Below are 23,126 nucleotides of genomic sequence, written 5' to 3'. Positions count from 1 at the left end.
GTTCGCAAGAGTCGAAAACGTAACCGGAAGTCTACTCGCGCTCCCCGGTAGGCGGTGGAGGCGCGGAAGCGGCAAAATGTGGCGAATGCGCGGACGGAGTTGCGGAGTGCCGGAAGGCCGGCGGTTACGTTGTCTAAAGGAGTAATCTCTTGCACGTCCAGCGTTTGGGCCAACCCGAAACTATGCTCAGGTAAAACAGCGCGTTTGTTGACTTGTGAACAGGCATTGACACAGCTCACAGTGATCTGGAAGGTGTGAAGTGGACGAGGTAGCCTGTACAGTACATTTTCGGAAAGTATATTTTCGAGCACGGCTGTCATTGCAGTGCGCGTGCGGCGCTGCTCCGCTCTGTTTCAAAAGCGCCTCGCGGGCGTGTCGCTTGCTTTGTACGCATAGCACGTTTGTCCGCTTTATCAATTGCCATTGTTATGAGTGCGGTCACGCGCTGTCAAATAACCGAAAATGGTGGTTTCGCTGCTGCTTGAGAACTTCGCTGGCACCTTTCGTTCGAGATGTATTTGAGGCCCTAAGCAGGTTCTCAGTGCAACTTACCGAAAATTTTTTTTCCCGTTTTTTTTGTCATATCAGTGTTAACCGTTTCACTTCGCGGTTTGCAGGTGCTAGGACTTCGTCCCATGATTGTCGGACTGCATTCGCCGAGGCCGTCGTCTCGAGTACGCAGGCGCCATGAGCAAGATAATGTTGGAATATTTAAAACAGCGTGTCGAGGCGAATCAAGGGATCAAAGTTTCTTTGCTTCCGGGGCACCTTTCCCAACTACCTGCGGAAGTCCGCTCAAGATACGGCTGCAATGAACCTGCAATTCGCAAGTTCATGGAAAATCACGCGGAGGTATTCGTTATTGACAACTCTGGCCGCGTTTTTACACGGCCACAAAACAAGCGTTCGCCTACAGCAACGGATGAGCTGTGTGATGTCACTGCAAGTAATGTAACTGCGCTGTACGATGTTCAGGGCAACGTGCTGCGCCTTTTTAATGCGTTTGGGTTCATTGCGGTGACGCGTCCAACCAAAACCACTGTTTACTTCACCGTAAAGTGTTTTGAAGAAGGCAAGTACAGCAATCTGTTGACCTGCGGCCTTTCTGAAGGTGACAGTGTCGTTTTAGACGCAACCAAAAGTGAAGGACACAAGGCTTCATTCAAAGCAATGCGTGTTATTCGTATTAACTCCCCACCTGTTAATTCTGCTTCCAAACCTCGACTTGCCAAGGAAGAGCTGACAAATGAGGACAACAGGTTGAGCAACAAGTGTGGCGTTATCCACAGTGTAATGCCAGGCTATGGCTTTATTGTCTTTGGGCCCAAGAAAAAAAACTGTGCATTTTTTCATGGCAGCACCGTGGATAAGGCAGTGTCCAAGGGTAGCAAAAATTTGACGGAGTTTTTCACTGTCGGAGACAAGGTCAATTTTGATGCCAGGCCGGACGACAAACCCAGCAAGTGGGTCAAATGGAAAGCCACTAGGGTCTGGCACGCTCCTACACCAGTGAATAGTACCTGCAACTCAGACGCTGACAGTGGTGACGAAGTGTTCATGTCAGAGGATGAAGACGAAATACAAGGGTTCCTCAATGATGAGAGTGAACAGGAATCGTCTGATGTGGATGTTGAGGACTATCCTATTGGGTGTCCTGATTGGGATGACCTCCCACAAAGACCTGCACATCATGGTGATCAGCCTCGTGAAGCAAAGTCCCTTCTAGACTGGCCGGCTCAAAGGAAGGTGTCCGGGGTGAAAGGCTTTTTCGTGCCGTACACGGGAAAAACTGGTGTTGTGTTATGGCTTGACAAGGGTGTCAGCGTACAAGTGGTGATCACCACTATGTACCACATGGGCAAACAAGTCAAATCTTTCAATGAGCTGTGTCAGGACTCTTCTGAGCGTGGCGTGGAGGTCTTCTTCGATGCTGTTGAAGCCGATGACATGTGGGTGGCAACGCTTGTCTGGACGGGCGAACGGCCTGCTAAACTGCATGTCAACCATAGTGAGCACATTTTCAACAGTGTTCTTGCCTTAGTGAGGGCAGAAGCCATTTCATGCGAGCCTCACAATACGGGCGTTGCACGTCCACTATCAGCGGCATCCGGAGAGGAGCCGTCAATCACAATTTTTCCCAGTGGAAAGGGAGTTGTGACGAAGGTACTTCCGGGTGCTGCAATGTGCAGTGTGCAGGAGTCTGACGGTGGCAGACAGCTGAAATTCGCAAATTTCTATAAAGATGGATCTGTGCATGTTGAAAATCTAGACAAAATTCTGCAAATAGGCGATGCTGTCTCTGTTGACTACATGGTCGGCACATCCTGTGGCGAAGAATACGTCCACTGCGGCCTTGTCTGGCAAGGGCGCAAGCCATTAGATGCAGCTCAGCTGTCCCCAGAAGAATTTATGAAACAGATAAGTGCGAGGCCAGCCCAATGCAGTGCCAGTTCATCAGCCACCAGCCAAGACCAGCCATCGTAAGTGCCATTAGTTTTCAGCAACCGTGATACTCAAAAATACAATGTAAAGAACAAAAAAGAAAACTGAAACAAAGTGCTGCCAAGTTCTAGTAGTACTTCCTGGTGCAGGATGTATGGAGAGTGAGTGGGCAAAACAGCACAAAAAGTGGAACAGAGCGAGCTAAGAGCACCACTTTCAGCTCTCTGTCCCATTTTTCCACACTGTCCCTCCCCCTCCCTCTTCTCTGAACATGAACTGCCCGGCCAGTTTCAACACCCTTCTTAGGGCAGCTTTAGGATTCCTTGTCTTAACGGGTCCCCGCCAGGTTTGGTCACTAAGAAAGCATGACTTGTAGATTGAGAAGTTGTCTGCAAGGTAGTACAGACATGCATGTTGTGAAAGACAGCAAAAACTTGACTGCTTGCACTTCCTATCAGCAGAGCCAATCATATCTTTTGCTAGGGATGGAACATGGGCAAATCCACACTATGCAAATGGTACCAAAAATTGTGTTGGTTGATCATCCTGATTGATGGATGGCATGCTTGCGTGACTACTGGCTGCAGGCCTGCTCTCCATTTCTGAACAAAAAAAGCATGCACTCTAGCTTTCTTTCCAGTCTCTTTCATGATCTTTGAAGCCTGTGGATTTTGTTGTATTTTCACTGTATTCATTTGTTTGTTGTGGGTTTATTGCACTACCCTTACATGGAGCAATAAGCATGGGTGCATTCTAAATCTTCTGCTCGTCTGTTTACCAGTAGTGGAATAGTGCGATCTATCTGCCATGTCTAGGGAGGGAATATGTCATAGCGCAGATAGAGCACATGGGGTCGACTTATGATGCAACTTTCAACTCCCTCATAGTAGGATTGTGGGGAAGCCTTGCTTGCAGAGGCTAGTTGCTCAGATAAACTCGGGGAAGGTATAGCCTATACAACAGTGAAATTGCGTGACTAAAGTGGTAAGTCCTTGCGGAAAATTTTAGGTGGACATGTACCTTGCACGATGCCTTGCAATCACTGGAATATGACAGTCTTTGACTGTAGGCGGGTTGTGGGCTGAGTATATTTCCACTGAAATACAATGGAGGTTCGGCACTGCGAAGGTGCCTTATCTTGCTATTTCAGGCGTTTCGTGCATGAATTTTACTGCTTTATGTGTTATCATCTTGTTCGTGGCTTGCTGCTGTACATCTGTATTTACACTGCAGTTTTACCTCTTCATGATGGTTCAGGATTGTGGCACTTTAAAGATGCAGTGCACCTTAAACGGAGGGACAACAAAAGACAGGTGCTGCCCTTTGCTGTTGAACACAAGATCGTTGGTTCGATACCTTACTTGAGCGGCTGGATTTTGGTGGAGGCAAAATCCTCGGATGCATGAGTGCCGAGATTTGGCTGCACTTAAAGTAACCCAAAATGGCCGAAATTGAACTGAAGACCTCCGGCAAAGTGTCTCTTATGGCGCACAGGGCAGCTTGGAGGCGAAAAATGCACTTCTGAGATTTGATTTTTTTGTATACAGCACCTCTGTGCTAACAAAATTGACAAGGCATGCAAATAACCTAGTGGTCACATGGCTGTGCTAATATGATATCTAAATCCCAATGAGTGGTGAATGGCCATTGTCTCAAAGTGCATTTGTCACGGGGGCATGACTGGCCTAACACGAGTAAGTGGCTTCCTCGTTAGATCCTACTTGGGGTGCACTCATTGCTTGCCCTAGGGCACGCAATTGTGCCTCAATTTCACTTATTATAGCTGCACGCTGTACAAGATTGACTGGGGTATTAACGTGTGCTAATGATCTAACACTATGTTACCGCAGCTCCAGTTCTACTGGATTGGTCCGCTCTGCAAAGCAGGAGAACGGCCTGCAATTGCCGTTGAACAAGTCTTCCTCAGATCAACCACAGCGAGAGGCTCCAGCCACAGGTAAAGATGCCTCTGCAGAGCTTTGCGTGAAGTATTGTTACCAGCCTGAGAAGTTGCTGCTCAAAGGACAGTAAGAAGTATACAGTGCTTGAGGAAAAGCCACAAAGAGTAAGACAAGGTGCCATGTCCCCTTCATATGTCTTGTTCCTCCCACACTGTGTAACCCTTACTGTGTTTCACCGCCAGCTAGTCCAAATTGCTAACATGCTGAAGGCTTTAGCCTCTGGGCTAATATTGGCCTTGGTGGGCCTATGGCTTGGGGACGTGGCTTTTGCACCCTGGTGGCAGGGCGACTGGGCTGAATGAACCACATCAAATGGCTAATCAGCTGCTGTGTTAGGCCTATGCCTACTAATTTCCTGGTTTCAGCACTGTACTGTATTATATCTGTCAATTCGAACCATGTTTACCTGCAAATGGCAGACACAAAATGACATAGCTTGTTCTGTCGGTGTTGTTTTCTGTCCCGTATATCTTCGCTGGTTTCTACTCGGACCATATGTCAACTCGCTGAAGTCACTTTAGCGAAGAGGAGGGTGGGGAGGGAGGGGGAATTGTTGTTGCCTTTTATTTATGAAAAGTGCATTTCTGTCATCTTCTTTTTTATGGTCTGCAGTGAACAGCATATTGCTATTACGTTATATACTTGCACTGTAGTTACTGTAAAGAATTTTACAGCAGTGCAGTTTGTTCTTGTTTATTTACAGGCAGTGTTCCTTCGGTAGAAAAGTGATATGGGGCGAGCCTTTCATATGAAAGTTATGAATTGCCTTGCAAGATGTGCTGTCTGTAGCCGCACACAAGGAAAGGAAATTTCGTAGCATTGATTATATTGATCATGGCAGCCTCAAACTATATTTGAACGGTGAAAAAAAAGTACAGTAGCAACATGCAGTGCTAATGGCTTATTGATGCGATGTTTCCTTAATGTGGCTGAATTGTTTTGAACAGATCACGGTTACACGGCTTCTTCTCGGGACTTTTCACTCTGATTTTTGAGCAGTTGAGCAATCTGATGATGATAGATTTTTTGGCACAAGGGCATCTGAGGCTAAAGAGCGCCAAACACGAAAAGTGATGCAATCTGGAAAGTTCTGCTAATAGAATCCAACCAAGAGTGAGAGTCATTCTCATCCCAGTGACCACCTAGTGCAAGAGTCAGTACCACTGCTGTTGAGTTCCTTTGTTTCTTTGTGGACACAGGTTCGTACCCAACTACACACTGCGGAACCCTGATTATGCATCCATCATTCATGCGACGATCCACATTTTACGACGAATTGGCATGGGCCTGGTGAATCCCTCAGAGAGATAATGCACTAAAAGCCTCAATCATATGACTGCCGGTGGGAGCCATTCAAAATGAGAGGCTGGCAGTACACTTTGTTGGCAGACGTCGCCTCAACCAAGGGTGTTCCAAATTAGAATCAAGATGGAGACGTGCGCGCAACGATGCGATCCAGCATATGACAGCCTGTAATAACAGTTCTGCCGACGGCTCGGATTCTGCGCGTGCGACCCACGGCCGTCGGTACGAGGCGGCTCCTTCCTGGTTCGCTTCTCCGCATGCTTCGCTGACGAAGGCATTTAGGAAATCAATTGTACGTTCATTCCAGCGTTAAACTATGCAGGCAGTAACAAGATTAGACGTTTCTATGATCAGTGGTGGCTAGTTCAAGAGCGCTATTTTCTGCAGGTTCAGAGCGGAGCTTGTTAGGCCTAGCGACACCGAGCGAGCAGCACGCTGCCGCTCGGCGGGCCGCACATGGATGCAGGAAATGTGTTCTAGGGCTGTGAAGGCACTCTAGTCCCACTTTCGCACCACAAGCAAACGGATGTACACCATGGTTTTGTTTTTTAGTGCACTAGCACCAAGGCTTCCGATCTCGAAAAAGCCCTTTCTCTGTTTGAGTGCCTGAAGCCAGCTGGACCTGCAGAAATAAACTAAATATAACTGCGCCTGGGTTTCGAATCGCGGCGCGAACAGATCAGCTTTGCTGGCCACTGAATGCGAGCACTATGTTATCACCATAGCCAGTCACCTCTCGTGTTTAACTGCCACTCTCGCGCGCTTTGCATGTCGTCTTCATCAGCTTCCATCCATGTGCAATGGATCCTGACCACACCACTATTGCAGCGCCCTCTCAAGATGTGTTAAGCGGTACCAAAATTTTATTGTGCTTCCACTAAGGTGCCCAATAACCGATTTCGCCTATCTTTGCCTGTAGCCTGACCTTGAAACCCTAGCCTCAAAACAAAAACGAAATGAAATGCAACATGCTAGCACACATACTTCGCGGTTGGGCAAGTGGGCTAAATCTCTACTTTTTTTTTTCCCCCCCTTTATGACATGAATGCCAAATACAGACACTGCAGCCTGCTGCCGTAGAGTGACAGCAATTCTAGGTGGATTTGAACAGAAAGTCAAGTCGTTGGCATATGGTCGCACTGCGCATCGCAAAACATCTTCGAAAAGTTGAAGCAGCCATATTTCTTACACGCCGTCCAACTTATCGTTTTCGAGGTGCATGTGTGTGACACTTACTTAACGTGCAGTGACGGGAGCGCACGGACGAAGCCTCTGGACCCCAGAAAGGCCTAGATGTATGTTACAGCTTGCGGGGAAAAGAACTTTAACAGCCAGTGTAGTGGGTACATTTATTGTGAGAATGCATCAGTTGTGCGAGATTTCAGATTATACGATGGTTTTTTGCAGTCCCCTCAAAGTTTTATAATCGAGGTTCTGCTGTAGTTTTAATTTGTCATCACTGCTACTTACATAGGAAGGTAGTCAACAGTCACTAAGACAAAGGAAAGAATACGAGAATGTTTTCTTTTTTTCATTTGTAGTCTTAATCACTGGGAAATTAGTAGTGTAACCATTTTTACTTTAAAGATTATTTTCTTAGAAAGTACAAGACATCTTGGCAAATTAGTCATTATCTTGCCCAATTCAGCACTTTGCTTTGGCAAGGGCCATCCTTTTCCAGTTTTTCTTAGCAAAACTTGGAGAATTTGCTGTTGAGACATTTGAGCATTATTTCCTTTCCCCTTCAGTTCAAAGGAGTGGTCTAAGGCACCGTTTCAGAGTCCCAGTTTTCATATAGATACATGAATACAACTCCAAGTGTTACTTTTACCTATGAAGTTACTGTCAGGCAGTCCAGGAATTATCTGAAAAACGGCAGGAACAATAGGGAAACTAGAAGAAATGTTATCCCACACAGTGGCTGTTGTAAGTGGCAGGTGTGTGTGTGTGTGGCATTTGTCACCTCCCTTCATGTTCTGTGTCCTTGCACAGTTTATTGGACCTTGCTCCGGCCTTTTTCCCGAGAAGCCATCTTATTTCCAATTTTCGGCGCACTGTACTGCCTCTGCTGTGTACAGTGTTCTAGGTGTTCGGATGCTGTAGAGTACTGTTATGCTCATTGATATTTTGTCTTCCAGGGGCCACCGCACCAATGCAATCTGGCGTGCGCAGTTTAAGTGTAAGCCTGCGTCAACCCAGTGCCTGTTGCCAAAGCGTGCCATCTCCTTCCTGTGTCTCATGCATGTAGCTGTTGCAAGAACCACTTTGCCTGGTCCCTGTCTTTGCGCATGTGCACGGCAGCTTGGGGATACCTTTAGCTCAATTCCTCCCTCTTGGCTCCATTTTTCCTGAATGATGCGCAAAATGAAGCTCTGACCAATTTTCTACTTTCTGCCTCTAGTCAAATGCTATGGCAAGAATGCAATGGAAATGGAAATATGCCCCTCAGGAGGCCTTTCAACCAGTGGCGTCGGCCTTTGTCCTGACATTGTGGTCAGCCGCCTTATAAGCTCTTCCTAACTTGGCATTGCAGGTGGCTGATGGGTGCAGGGAGGTTTGTTGCAGTAGGTCAATGTCTTTGGTTGACAGGCTTCCTCGGAGAGCAGCTTCATTCCCGAGTTTTATCCGTTGCTTGATGTCTGCCTGATCAAGAAAAAAAAAATTCATTGGAGGCACTTGGATATCTCTTAACTGCGGGAAGGCGAAAGCCGTTTGCGACTCATTGCACTGATTTGAATTTGAGCGGGGATGTCACGCTGCGCATGCGCAGTTATTGCTTGGCGGCGGATCACACCACCCGCCACAGTGGGCAGTTTGGTCACAGTCCATTTGGCAGGTTGTGATCAAGGTCACGTGACCTAGGATGTAGCGGACGGACACCGCGAGGTCACCTGACCGGACGGACGGTCACCGCGAGTATGAGCCGTTAAAGGCTTTCGCCTTTAAAAAACGATATTTAAGTGCTGGCCAGCCCACTCTTTCCCCATGCTGACTTGTGACTTTATATGAGGAGCTGGTAGTACCAACAGTAGAACACACTAACGTTTGCTGGCTGTGGGTTTTTAACGCAAGTTCAGCACTTCATTGGCATTTCAGATTTTTAGAGTAGAATAGATAAAGAAAAAACTTAAGAATATTCTTACAGTGAAGTGGCCCGCGACATGTTGGTCTCTTGTTCATTTAATTTTCTCCTCACTTGACCTGGTTTCGAGCCAAGGGAGGACAGTGGCCTTTAAAAAAAAAAATATTGATGAAGTCACAATTATGCAATCTTTAAGGAACGTGTATTTTTATGTGGCGATTCTAAATATGTCATTAAATTTTAAAACAAGTCCTTGTGTACTTATACAATGTGTTATATAATTTTCTTAATAGAGGTTTTAGGAAACTTGCTTAAATGCATGGCATTACTTTTTCATGACATCACATCAAGGAATGGATTAAGGATAAAATTATTATCCTGGCTATTATAGAACTTTAGTTATAGGGTTTTAAGTTGTCACTCCAAAAACGGATGCAAACTTCCCATTTCTGTAGTGGCAACTTCAAAACTTCATAACTCTAAATACATGATCCCTGAAGGTTGCATAATTGTGACTTCATTAATGAAAATTTTTTCCAAAGACCAGCTAGACCTGGAGTTGGGGAGCTAGCTGTCTTAGTAGCATATTATTATTTTTCAATACTGTAGGCAAGCATTTTTGGCCCATACAGGAGGAGCTATGCAAAGCATGAAAACAGTGGCATAAGAAACAGCATTCCACAAGGTTGGAAACAATAGCAGCTACAACTCATTCACTCAAACAAATGCTGTTCAAGAGCTTTACCAATACTATCACGTTCTTGTACTTGCTTGAGCAACTGGACCTTTTTTTCTCTAAATTTTTCTGGCAGGGGGATGTTGTCCGATCAAGAAAGAAGCATGCAGCCACGGCAACTCCCTCGGCAGAACCTTCGATTTCAGTCTATCCGAATGCAAAGGGTACCATCACGCAAGTCCTCGACTGCTTTGCTACGGTCAAAGTCAAAGAGGTGGAGAAAACGCGGGATGTAGAGTTCTCCATCGACTGCTTCTACAGGGACGGCATCATTGTCATGGATGACCTCAAAGAGGTTCTTGGTGTAGGGGACGAGGTCTTCTTGGACTACATGGTGGGTGACACTGGTCACAAGGAGGTTGTCCGCTGCGACATTGTCTGGCAGGGCAAGAGGCCAAACAACGCACACTGCCTCAGCCCCGATGACTTTGCCAAGGAACTTGACATTGCGCCGCCTTCCACTGGTGTCACAGTCTCTGTCGACGACCTTTGCAGGCAGGTTGTGGGTGGCCGTCTCAATGGCAATTTTTCTGTGGCACTACTTGGTGCCGGGGTGTGATTGAAGTTGTTTGGTCATGCATAGATGCCATAAATTCAATTATCATTACATTTCAGTTTCCGTCCTCCTTTCTTCCTTTTTTTTTTTTTTGAGGAGGGAGAGGTGGGGTGAAAAATGAAGCTAGCTTGACAGGTATGATGTGACAGGTGCACCAGCAATCAACAATTTGTGGAAAAATATATTTATAGCACGTAGGTGGCAAACATTTGTGCAGTTGGTCTTACCTTTCCAAAACAGTTCAGAAAAGATTCATCAATAAAGCCACTATCGCAGTAAATGCATATCTCTGTATCATCAGTCTGCAAATGTAAAAGCAAAATGGGTGCACAAATTACATGCACAGGCGCAACGGCTTTCGTAAATGGCAAAAAGTATAGAATATCTGTGCGTACAAAATTTTTTTATTGCGATAGTCAGTAGTGACAATTGTACTGTTAACATTTAAAAGCCTGACTGCAGTGCTAATTGCTGAACAGCAAATATTAGCTTGGTGTGATATTCCATTTCATCAAATAGATAGCAATTTTCTGACCCTTCTGCTGCACAAATAAAGTACGCAGAGAAGAGATAGAAGCATTGAGGTCAGTTTCTCCATCTGTAATCTTTCCTTTGCATTGCGCAGCACTGAAAAAATTATACATACAGGAGAAGGGAAGGCAGAAATCAAGTGCCGGCTTTCAGTTTGGTTTTTAATCATTTATCTTCAACAGACATGTACAGGCTGCATCACCCTTGTGTAAAACTCCCAAGTAGCGCACTGCCCTATAAACAAAGAGGCGCTGGGCAGCCTTCAGTTCGTTTGTAAGGCCACATTTGAGTGGAAGAATAGCCGCATAGACCTGCAGGCCAGTTGAGCACAACCACTTAAGTTAAGCACTACAAACTGCTGTCCTATTTCAGATATTATCAACTGCTACACACTGCTCGACCGCTTTACAAAAATGCAGTCACAGTCAGAATAATTATGGAATAGAATAAATATGGACTGCACTCCAGCAGTTACTCTTCTGACATTTGCGTACTGAAAATTAATGGTGGTTGGTACTTGTGCAAGTAAATTTCACTTGTGTATAAAGGCAGCAAACTTTTCTGTTTCCATTAAGCAGTGTTAATGGAAGTGTCGTCCATGTCATTCTAGCCATGGCTGCAGATATGTGTGAGCTGCCTTCATTTTTTCAGGAAGCACATACGTATGCAATGAAATAAATTTATTTCTTAGGTATGCACTTTTTCAAGGTAACAGAGTTTACTCATGTGCATACAATCCCAGAAGAGATGAAAGGCAAAATTTAGCTGAAAGTCTGTGCTTGTGTTGTGCCCTTCCCTGTCGCAGTTACTTTTTCTTTGCACTGTTGCATTTCATGGCGGATGGCCACTAAGCTTACACTTTTACAGCTACGAAAGATCTTTCAGGACGTAAGCTTCCAGTGCCTACTAAATCTTGTGTGATGGTGGATTAAAAAAGCTAGCATAGTTCTCATCATGGAGAGCTTTTCGTGTGAGGATTCAAATATTTGAAAGGCATCCTAGCTACTGAATTAAAGTCATGTACCACAGGAATCCACGTGAATGAAGTCACATTGGTTTAGTGCTAGTGTTGTGTGAAGAGTACTTTTATCAAAAATAAACTGATTACAAATAGCGTAGCTAACAATCGAATGAAATAGTTACTGAATGAACCAATTCGACTTGTGGTGTGCAAGCAGAGGCGCTGCGCTACGGCACTGTAATTCATGAAGTTCTAGCTGTAAATGTGAAAATACACAGCACTAATAGAGGGATGCATAATCGTCATTATCAGCATAGCTATGTGCAATGCAGGACTACGGCCTCTACCACATCCTTCCAATTAACCGTACTGTGTGCCAGCTGTAACCACCTTACCCCTACAAACTTCCTAATCACAAACATCCCACCTGACTTCCGCCGGCTCCTGCTATGCCTGCCTTTCAGAACCCAGTCGTTGCCCTCAACGACCATCAGTTATCTTGTCTTTGCATAACATGCCCTGCGCATGCCCATTCCTTCTTGATATTTGTCTAGGATGTCATTAACTCGTGTTTGTTCTTTGACCCATTCTGCTCTCTTTCTGTCTCTTAACACTACATTTACCATTTCCCACAGCTCGCTTCACTGTTTTCAGTTTAATTTCAAGGCTTTTGATTAGTCTCCAAGTTTGAGCTCCTTATGAGAGTACTGGCAAAATGCACCTGTTATATGCCTTTCTCTCGAGGGATATTTGTAAACTGCTATTCATCACCTGGGAGTGTCTCTACCTTATTCTTCTACTTACTTCACTCTTGTGGTCTGGTTCTTCAGTCACTTCCTGCCCTAAGTAAATATATTCGCTTACCACTTCCAGTGCTTCATTTTCTATTCTAGACTACTGTTACCTTCCCGGGCTCTTGAAGATTGCCTTACTTATCTTCATACAGTAGACTCGCGACAATTCAGACAAACTCGCATAAGGCATTCCTTCAGTTAATTCAAGCAGATTTCAAAATTTTAGTTGGCTGGCTATGTTTTCGATGCATTTTAAAGCTGCTTAATTCGTAGTGCGATTTCTTCTAAATTCGATGAATTCAGCCTTCTTGTCTTGCTGTTACACTCCTGGCGTGCGAAAGAGCAGTGACTGAGGTTGGATACGTCAGGCTTCTGGCGCCTCGTGAGCTGCAAATCCAGCCCCTTCCAATTGGTCAACTCAGACGGAGTCCAAAGGGGGGGTCGCATTGATTGGAGTCTCCCCGTAACGGCGTAGTTTCGTTTTCTGAGCTTCGTTACCAGCCCGTGACGATTGTGGCTGGCGGCCACGTTTCGGCAAGCTAAACCCAGCTGCTCGCTGGTTTGGACGCTAACTGTCGATTTGGTGGTGTTTTATTTTTATTTTTTTCCTTTTTAGAAGGCGTCGTACCATTCAGGCGCAAATGTTCCGTCCTCTTGTTTCGGTCCGCATGATCCTTTGCGTTGATAATGCGTGTTATCATTAGCTGCTCATTGTGTGGTGAAACGTCCTTACAAGGACACCGCAGCTAGTTAGGAGGCTGCACTGCTACTGCGTCACACCTGTGAAGGAGGCCGTGGAAGGCCTTATTATTTTGGAGCAGTTCTGGCTTGATATTCCAACAGTAGGCATGCAGTTCACCATGATGGAATTGCAAAACATTGTTTTTGCCTCGCAGTTTTCTCTTAAAAGCAGACGACTCTTGCTTATTTTTGCATCATTTAAATTTGTTGCGGTGCAAAACTGTTTCTGAAATTTTTTTGTAGCCATTTGACTATTCGACCTTAGAATAATTCAAACCTTTTTTCCTGTCTCTAGAGGTCTTAAGAAATGTTGTTTTAGTCTATTGGGAGACCAGCGCATTATTCATAACTTTTCTTGAACCACATTTGAGTAAACATATATCACTGCCTTTCACCAATTTTTTATGTTGCGCTAAAGCTTTTCGCTGCATTTTCTTTAAAAAAATCCAAAAAAACGATTTGTATGCTTAAATATCCCTAAAACAAATCTCATTTATTTTGTGGTCATACTAAGGTGCACTTCTGTTGATTCAGCCCTTGAAGTTTGAATTAATGAGAGTCTACTCTATTGATTTTGAGGTTCACTGTTCTTGTCTGCCTGTCTAGGTGCTCAATCATTTTCTGCTATTCGTCCCTATTAATTCGTATACCCAGCTCTTCTCAATCCAGTTCTCTGAATACATCCTGTAAACATGCCGTGAATAGCAGTGGAGAGGCTGTGTCTTCCTGGTCAACGTGTTTCCCGATTTCAGCCGCCGTGGTGGCTGGATGATTATGGCGCTTGGCTGCCCCGAAGGACATAGGCTTGATCCCGGACACAGCAGTCACATTTCAATGGAGGCAAAATCCTAGAGGCCAGCGTGCTGTGCGATATCGGAGCTGGTTAAAGAACCCCAGGTGGTTGAAATTATCTGGAGCCCCCCATTGCAGCGTCCATCGTAGCCTGAGTCACTTTGGGATGTTAGAATCCCTAAACCAAAGCAAACCTTTCCTGATTGATATTTCATTACTTTCTCTATGGAGGACTATGGTCATTATGTAGCCGCTGTAGCATGGAATCTCAGCCATGTTAAGGTAAGCAAAGTTTACATGGAGTCGCTTGTGCCTGCGGAGGACTGTGGTTGTTATGTAGCCGCTGTAGCATGGCATTACAGCCATGCTAAGGTAACCATAGTTTACATGGAGTCGCGCCTGCAGAAGCAGGCTCCCACTCAAATGCTTGGCATTCCTTCAGGTTTTGATTCTGTTTATTAGTTCCCTGTACTGCTTGCAGCTTAGTAGCTATAACAGGGCAGGTGTTTTGGTTTTACTTTGGCATAGTTATGTGCTCTTTTTGTGCAGTGACTTATGGTGAGATTTGGTGTGTTCCTAGTCACCTAAACAGAATAAAAAATGTGTTCTGTAAAAGAAGCTTATTGCTTCGTAATGAAACATATAAAAATTGAGCACTATTTTATGAATTAAAAATGCGTGAGCTCTAGGCTGACATGATTTTGCAAAGCTTTTTCAAAGCTGCAGACTACAATGCAAAGACTGCAATGATTGCCATTGGATTTGGGACAACATTCAAACATTCTTGCTTGTCTAGTTTATCACGAAAAAATCAGTCCGTGCTTTTATTCCCCACTTTACAGAGGTAGCTTGTGTGGCTACTCATATTTATTGGATATTTTTTGCTTTCTTTTTTTCTACTGTCCGGTTTTGGCTTTCATTGGTGCAGTTTATGCTATCAATTCTTTTGGTTGCAGTGGCTGGCAGCAAAAGAGTCTACAAGAGAACAATTTGGCAGCTCCAGACCAGCAACAACTTGTAGGTGAAGTCAATACATGTGAATTGGAAGTGAACACGTTTTTGCCAAAGGAGTCCCGCAAGCAAGCTGCAAACAACATCAAACAGTCTCCAATGCCAGCAGGTGAGGCTGAGTCAGTTTGGTTAGGGTTTTGTTGATACATTGCGTGTGTTGCACATCTTGCTTGCAAGATGAATGTTTCATAGATGGCACTAATTCTTTTGCCTCTTCTGCTCCTTGCAGTGTCTGCTGACAGTCCCCGCCATGTTGCATCTAGCACTGATGTAAGTAGTGACCTGCCCTGCATATGTCTTTTTGTTCCTGGTAGCTTTAGCGCTGGCTTTGCATAGTTATCAGAATGTTGAACTTTAGCTACCAGGAAGGTTTTAAAAAGAGTTTAGAAAAAAAGCTTCTATGCACTTCCGCACTGTTGAAGACGTGTCGTATCTATTGCTGAAGACAGCCACGTTTTGTGCCGGTAGCTTGGTTTTGGGCATTAATATTAAATACCTGAATATTGTTGCTACGGATGACGGTAATGGCATTGTTGCATCCCCAGTGTCGTACACCGCACAGGTAATGAGCAAATGTTCTGTGTCCCTTTGAAGTGTACCCTACTAAGCACCTCTTGTTCCTATTCATATGCATGCGAAATGCAGAAACACTCTCATTAGCAGCTGCTGTGCTGGTGTGAGTGAAATTTTTGCTTTTTGTAAGACAGGTGAGGTGAGGTTACTAATGGAAGCAGCATCCAAACTTAGCCTGTCATTCTTTTCACGGGGGCCCTCAGCCTCACGAGCTAGAACTTGAGGATCCTGGCTTCTTTCACTGGAGGATTCTTCTTGACAAGTTTGTACAGTAGAACCCCGCTGTTACATTTTTCATGGGACCGTGGCAAAGTCATACCAGAAAGGAGACATAGTAGCCAGGAAGCGTGCATAAAACAAAATGCACGTTGTTGTCTGGCACCTTTTTAACGAAAGGGCGCTTAAGCTCGTGAGGTGGTAAAGCCGGCATCGTTGGCATCGCAAGAGTCTAGGCTGCTGTGGCTGTCATGTCGTTAGTGCATGAAAAATCCCAGGGCCATCAGCAGCAGAGGCCTTGCAAAGCTTGAGAGAACAGAGTAGAAAGTTTGCATTGCACATGGGGCACGGGGGACTCTAGGAGCAGTGCAGAGTGACGCCTTCATTTGGATGGTATAAAGAGTGGGCACTATTGCGTTTCACTCTTAACGGAGCTTAAGCATTTCCCATGTTTGTTTGTTTGTTTTTTCCTTGTATGGACAACAAGCTTCTCTGGAATTAGCATGGGTTTTTAGCTGTCACGACCATTTACGTGCACAGAATGTCCTAAGCGCCTTGTGATGGCTGTCTTTCTGCCTGAGCAGCTGTTGGGGAAAGGGAGGCACTAGTGATGTTGAGGCATGCATGCACACTTCTGGGCTGTTTTTGCGACATTTGCTTTAATCCTGCTCAGTCCTTGTCTGTTTTAACCTAGAAATTGTTGCTTTAAAGCTCTGGGCAACAAGGCAAATGCACATAACAGGTACTGTCGGGGACAAAAGTGGTATACTCCACGCAGCGGGAACCAGAGCAACGGAAAACTGCATCGTAACGCCATCTAAAGCACGAAATATCGAAACGAGTCAAGCGACATGCCTGCAGATAATAAAGGGCTCCCATTGGCTGTCTCGATCCCAGATGCTGCCTGTAGTTGGCGCTACGATGCAGTTTTTCGTTCCTCTGGCACCCGGTGCAGGGAGTATACAACTTTTGTCCCCAATAGTACATGCCTCAGAGCCCACCCGCGCCAACTGCATCTCGTTCAGCGCTGCCTACGTGGCATTTGCCGCAATATAGTTTTTGTTTTTGCACCTCCGCCGTGGGTGCAACACGCCAGAAGCCATCGATAACATGGTGGCGACCACGCACTGATAGAATCTACAGTCACGCTTTGGCTGGTGTGCCATCACCGTTTTTAAGCCTGCTAAACATAGGCTGCCAAATGTCGATAGCAAGGTAAACCACTATGCAAAGTGACTTTCGCAATATGAATTTCGTGAATGCTGTCATAGTTGTGATGTAACAGTTGAGCTTGCATTACATGGGTTTCTGTGAAAGCCTGGACGGGAGTAGCTCACAAAAAAGTAGGAGCCAGGAAAGTGCAGCACCCAGGAATGTAATAGTAAGGTTCTACTTTATATGTACCATATTTATTTCGAATCTAGGCCGATAGTTCTTTTAAGAACGCTAGGTATGAAAACTTAGTTTGGCTTACATTTGGCGATTTTGTCGTATTCATAAAGTGCGATGACGAGTCAACAACACATAAAAACGAAAAAAAGTAGCACGCAAGTGGTGCCCCCTCGAAACACCAACAGAAGACTGCACGGTGTGGAAATATGGGGAGGGACAGCCTCCCCCCCCCCTGCACTCCCACTCCGCGGACGCAGCGTTCCCGCTCACTAACTGCGGAGGGGTTCGTGCTCAAGGAAAGAAAGGGAACGGACGACAAAGCGTGAACACTCATATGCTATTTATTACTCGTGCAATTAATACACCGAGCGGGCCAGCTAGCTAGAAAACATCAATGAGGCATTCCTCGGAAATAGAAGGCTACATAAGAAGGACTTCCGACTTACCGGCTGGGGCAGGGGCGCGACTTTGGAGGTATCGGTGGCGAACGTTTGTATGCGCCGACGATTGTGGCCGGGTTTTTCCGTGCGTGCCGCATTCTTTGGGCAAAGCCATCCCCGAGCATTTGCTGGAGAAGGTGCCGAGAGCGCACGTTTGCTGCGCTCTCTTCGTTGCCTGGAACCATAAGTCCAGCACACGATGGATCCCCGTGCGTCGGCCGCGGAAGGTGACGAGAGCGTGCGGCTGCAACCGCTCGTGACGCTGGCCGGATCCCGAAGAGACCCTCTCCGGTTTCACGGAATTTCGTGTAACCTTCGAGGTGGCGCTCCCGTCACTGTTTTCACTTCCCCCATGAGGGAGACTTTCCTCCTCGCCCAGCCGGTGCTGTCCTGACGCACGGTGGTGAAGATGGGCCGCGTCAAAATGGAAGGGGGAACAGGTTCTCCACAACTGTAGCCATTACTATCCATAGCTGATGCTGATAAAAGCACACACAAGCATTTGCTGCCGTTTTGATCTCGTTTTCTCTTCATGTGGGCGTGGGCATATTCCACGGCAGTGAAAGTTTTTCACCCATGGTTTTTGTGTCGACATCATGGCACCAAGCAGATGGTGTCATTATAGTGCCGCCTTTAAACGAAAAGCTATGCTTGCTGCAGAGCAGTCTTCAAACCTACAAGCTGGTTAGACTTTGGCGTGGACGAAAAAAATATTTGCAAACCTGCCAGCTGGTTAGGCTTTTGCGTGGACGAAAAAAATATTTGCCGCTGGAGGGGGGAGTGTGATGAACTTTTTGCCCTCGCCACAACGAGAAGGCCCTTCATAGGCCCGAAGGAGGGCCATCATCCCAAAGTGGAATTGGCACTGGCAGAGTTGGTGAAATTGTAGAGGTCAGCAGCATTTCCAGTGACCACAGAAGTGCTACACGCCAAAGCGAGAAAGCTGGCTGGAGAGCAAGGCATTGCACAGGACCAGTGAAACATGCGAGCTAACTCTAACAGGCCGCATCAAGCGAGTGTTGCTAGGAGTTGTAGCTAGCTGTGTCACTGCAGTCTGGGATGACATCCTGGAAAGCTTGGTTGCATGCTTGAACCGTAAGTGCAGAATTTCTAATGCACTTGATGGCACAGAAGATTGTGTTCGCAGGACAGTGATCAGCAGGTCACCTATGACTAGGAATGAGTGAGCAGAAGCAGGTTCGTGGAAAATTTTTTGGGCCAGCTTACACATGAGGGAAGCTTCTTTTTTTTTCCTTCAACTTTTGGGTCTCGGCTTAGAATCATGGCCAGCCTTGGTTAGAGTAAATACGGTACTTGAGGGTCTTGCCATCTTTCATGGGCAGTTTGAAGCTCGAGTGCCCCATACCTTGGGGGTTCACATGCTCCTTACATTTGTCCTTGGCCAACGCCTTCTCGAAACAGAGAGGGCCTCTGAAATCCTCCTGTGATGTCACCACACCTTGCGCAGTTGACATTGCACTTGTGATTGAAATTGCAGTTGCACTCTTTGATTAGTCACTAAGGTAGCTTTTCCACTTGGATGCAGAAAATTTCATCGCAATCTGTTTGATGCTGCTGAATAGAACTGTTTCTCCATTTCTATCTAAAGAAGTCTGAATCAGTGAAATCATTACATACTTATGCAGTGGATTGGAAATGGCAGTTTATGTAAAGCAAGTTGAAAGAGTGCAAGTATATATCACCCAGCTGTTTTATAGGTCACAGATTGATGTGCTGCTTTTATGTGAAGTATTCCTAGTTTCTTAGTAACAGTAAAATTCTGCTGTGTTCAGGACGAGACTCTGCTTCGACTCATCAGGACAGTTGTCGAGGAGTACCAGGCCAAGCTGCGAGAAGAACTGCAGAAGTGTATGCAGACATTCATGGAGCGTCCAAAGGTCATAGTGGTCCGTGACGCTGAAGCACAGACCAACAGAGAAGACACTGCTGTGGCCTTGAGCTCTTGTGGAGACCAGACACCGCCTTTCTTCAGCCCATGTAGCAGCCCAAGTAAGGAGCTGGAGCCTGTGCACATGCCACCTCCAACAGCTAACTCCAGTCTAATGCAGCTGGGTGCCATGAGCTTTGGTGCTTTTCAGCCAGTTGAAGCATTAAGTGTGCCAACTGGGTTGAACGCTTCTCCGCATTCAGATGATGGATCTGATGTACCAGTCACTGACAGTACCTCACAGCCACTTGCTTTCCTGGAAAGTGAATCCACGTTGCATTCGGTCAATGCTTCACAAATGGCTGTCAGCGTTTCTCAGCCAACGGAAGGTCTGGATACACAGGTTGTCAGTGTTGAAAATCTGGCTGTTGACACTGCTTTGCATTTGACAGAGTTGTCACACAGGCCATGCACAGAAAGTGAAGCGCTGTCATCTTTTGAAACGAGGAGCAAAGATCCTTCATGTGCCAAAGTCTCTCCAAGTGAACCGGCTGGAGATGGAGTTTTTGTCATACAAGCTGTGGGCTCATGTGTGCCAGCGAACAACAGTGTCTTGGAACTGTCTGCAGCACTCAGAACTGAAGTCAGCTGTGATAGTCCAGGTGAGCATCATCATGACGGGGACACCGCACAGCCTTCGGAGGCACTGCATGCACCAAATTGTGAGATTGCATTAGTTATAGACAAGACCATTCTTGAGGCAGAAGGAGCATCAGACAGACAGTCTACTGAAAAGAGCCTGTCAAGCTTGCCTGAAGAACCCGACAAGGTTCCTATAGACGCCAGTCTTTCACAACCAGTGAATGCCAAAGGCTTGCTTGTAGAAGATGGCACTTGTTCTCAACCACCAAATGCATTGGATGCACCGTGTGGAGGAGGCACCAGCGTCCACCTTGTTGAGGAGTTGGGTACAGTGCAGGCTGAGGAAGGCAGTTCTCACCTTCGTGATAATGGCAGCACAGAGCCCTCGGATATGGTGCATGCACCAGATTATCACATTGCTCCTCTGTCAGGTGATGCTGATTTCAAGGCAGAAGGAGCATCGAACAAACCATCCTCTGAGAATATGTCACTCTTGCCTGATGCTGCTGACAAAGCACCTGTAGATACCATCGTTCTACAACCAGTGGAATCTGAGAGTTCAGTGGTTGAAGACAACAGTGCTTATTCACAACCAGGTGCAGATACATCAGACACAATTTGTGAAGGCACCAGCACCCACCTCGGGGAGGCACCAGGTGCAGTTGGTGCTGGTGAAGACTCTTTGCAGGCTTTACACACAGCTTTCACTCCAGAAACCTGCAGCATGCGTACCGAAAGCCTGACACAGGATTCAGAGGTGCAGCTTGCTGGCAACGCCTCTTATGGGGGGGGAACTGTATAGAGCGGGGAGGCCATTCACTCAAGAGGAAGTGCCCTTGCCTTCAGATACACCAGAAAGTGCTTCCATTGATGTTGCACTGCTTGAGACTCTGGAAACTGTGGAGCCACCTGCGGATAACATCTCTTCATAGTAGCTGGTTGTCCAGGATGGTGAAAGATTGCTTCACAGTGTGATCCTTTTTTTTCTTCTGCGTTTCATGCTAAGGCATCAACTTCCTTTTTTTCTCGTGTGTGCTTTTGAGAGCAGTTATTGGTACTGTCAGTAATAAAAAGTTAAGTATGGACCTTTAAATTTGACGAGCTGCAGGGTCCTGCATTATGTTTGTGACTGGCTCTTTGTACTATGCTTCCAGTATGACGGAGAGAACTAGCATGGCTCTAGAGGATGCATGCAAGCACAGCATGCATATGGGGTGACTGATCTTTGCACAGAAGGCAGTTATGATATGAATTATTGTTCTTGCCTCCAAGGGAAGTGCAGCATCTGATTACCTGTCCATTGGAGGTGGTGTTCTGATCACTGAATTAGAGCCCTGGTAAGAAATGTTATGTTTTTATGACGCTAACGTGACCAAATACAGGTTAACAGTGAAGCATCCGAAACATTTTCCAGATCTGTAGGCCTAAGCATATTGCCCCCAAACTCATTAAAACTAGCAGTTCACACAGTAAAATACTTTTTCAGTTTCTGACTATCTAAGGCAAGCAGTTATGTTCTACCAGGACTGGATTCAGAGAAGTGTATTTGTACTAGAATGCACTGTGCGGCATACTCAGTGGCATAGTCAGAAGTGAGAGCATGTTTATTTGAACATTTGTCAAGCTAGCCGAGTTGCTCCTGTACTGCTACATCCCTGTTAAATTGATGGCAACGCTGATGAAGTGGTTATGTTCAGTGTAAATGTGTTTCTAAGTTGCAGAGACCTTAGACAGCAAGAAATACAAGCTTGGCAGAAGCTGGTAGCCGTGCCTTAGCCATTGCTTGGGTGTTGCATTTCGTATTTCGTTTGTTTTGTTCTCCTTAGGTTTTATTCACCAGTCACAAATTCAGCAGTCGAGAGATTATTGCCACGTCATAAGTAATCACGTGCAGCATACAAAAGCTTCAATGTAATGAAGTGCATCTTTGTTCTTTTCCTGCCATTCTATCTTCTGGAGCAGGTAGTTTAGCTTATTAAACGTGTGAATAAATTAAAACTACAAAGCAGTGGTTAGACCGGCTGCTGCGTCGCTCAGAGAAAATCTAAAAACAATTTGTCGGCAACTGCCTGCTTGTTCGGGCTCAAATTTCGCACACAGGTTGGATTTAACTGATAGTTTTGTTTGCTTTATACTACATTTGAATGAGTTGCCTGATTCGGTCAGAATTAATCGAAAATCGTCTTCGTCTGAGGTGTCAATAGCGATACAGGGCCAAACAAGCTTTCAAGGCAGTGGTACTGGTAGCGCCATCTGCGCCCATCGGAGAAACGAGCGCTCTGCCTTTGGCTTTCATTGAGGCCGCGGCGAAATGCAAGGGGGAGGAAGCTGCTGCACGGTTGGTTTGAAAGTTCTTTCTCGACTACTATGCTAAAACACGGCCATCGTTCGGCTGTTGCAACCAATAAAGCATGACAGAAAAAATTCTATTCTAAATTATTTAATGCTCGGAGGCGAATGTCACATGGTGATTCATGCGTAGTAGTGTTTTCCGCATCATTATAGAGAAGAAAACATGCCACCAAAATTGGGTGTCTATACTCCATTTATACTTTCACCTGGGGGAAAAATTGCTGGTGGTTAACCCTGGCCGAAAGCGAAAAGCTGCTAGTGAACTAGTTCACTGTAGCTATGCTATGTTTGTGGTCGAGCGACTGGCGGTCTCCACGCCAAGCGTCGCATCGATCACACCTAGCGTCCCGCTGAACGCATCAAAGTGCATCGGCGTTTTATGCAGAAACCACTTTGATGCCCTTTGCATGCGATTACAGCAGACGCCTTCCAGCTTGACAAGGTCAAAGTCGAGATAGTTGGTGTAACAGCCGCTGGTGTCGGTGCTGTAGCTGACGTCATGTGTCAAACCTAAGTTATGCTTATGGTTTGGCCTCTAGCTACGTTCAAGGTCAAACTTGTGGCCCCGCTGAGGGCTCGGAAAGCTGGCATAGTTATAGTTGGTCTTACATACTGAGACTGCGCTAGTGTCTCATGGTGTTCTTATGTGGTGTTGTCCCCTTGTCTTGATTGTAGCGCACCCCAGTCTCGGCATAGTGAAGCTTTTCGCTT

General features: G+C 45.9%; 1 protein-coding gene across 1 annotated transcript; it reads left to right on the top strand.

Moving 5' to 3' along the window:
• Positions 1–54: 54 nt before the first annotated feature.
• LOC144107087 (uncharacterized) lies at positions 55–21,156 on the top strand. Its single transcript, XM_077640069.1, has 8 exons — positions 55–190; positions 618–2,480; positions 4,293–4,399; positions 7,847–7,887; positions 9,603–10,021; positions 14,858–15,021; positions 15,142–15,182; positions 19,327–21,156. Exons 2-8 carry the CDS (start codon positions 688–690, stop codon positions 20,863–20,865), a joined length of 4,104 nt encoding a protein of 1,367 aa, XP_077496195.1. The 5' UTR covers positions 55–190; positions 618–687; the 3' UTR covers positions 20,866–21,156.
• Positions 21,157–23,126: the final 1,970 nt, after the last annotated feature.

Source organism: Amblyomma americanum, chromosome 10 (genome assembly GCF_052857255.1).
Source record: "Amblyomma americanum isolate KBUSLIRL-KWMA chromosome 10, ASM5285725v1, whole genome shotgun sequence".
In the NCBI taxonomy this organism is placed as follows: Eukaryota; Metazoa; Arthropoda; class Arachnida; order Ixodida; family Ixodidae; genus Amblyomma; species Amblyomma americanum.
Note: the sequence above shows the minus strand (reverse complement) of the source record. Positions and strands in the feature narration are given on the sequence as shown.

Coding starts and splice junctions, on each gene's coding strand:
- LOC144107087 (XM_077640069.1), top strand. CDS start 688: ATGAGCAAGATAATGTTGGAATATTTAAAACAGCGTGTCGAGGCGAAT. Junction 7,888..9,602: donor CTGGCGTGCGCAGTTTAAGT/GTAAGCCTGCGT, acceptor TTTTTCTGGCAG/GGGGATGTTGTCCGATCAAG. Junction 10,022..14,857: donor TCTGTCGACGACCTTTGCAG/GCAGGTTGTGGG, acceptor TTTTGGTTGCAG/TGGCTGGCAGCAAAAGAGTC.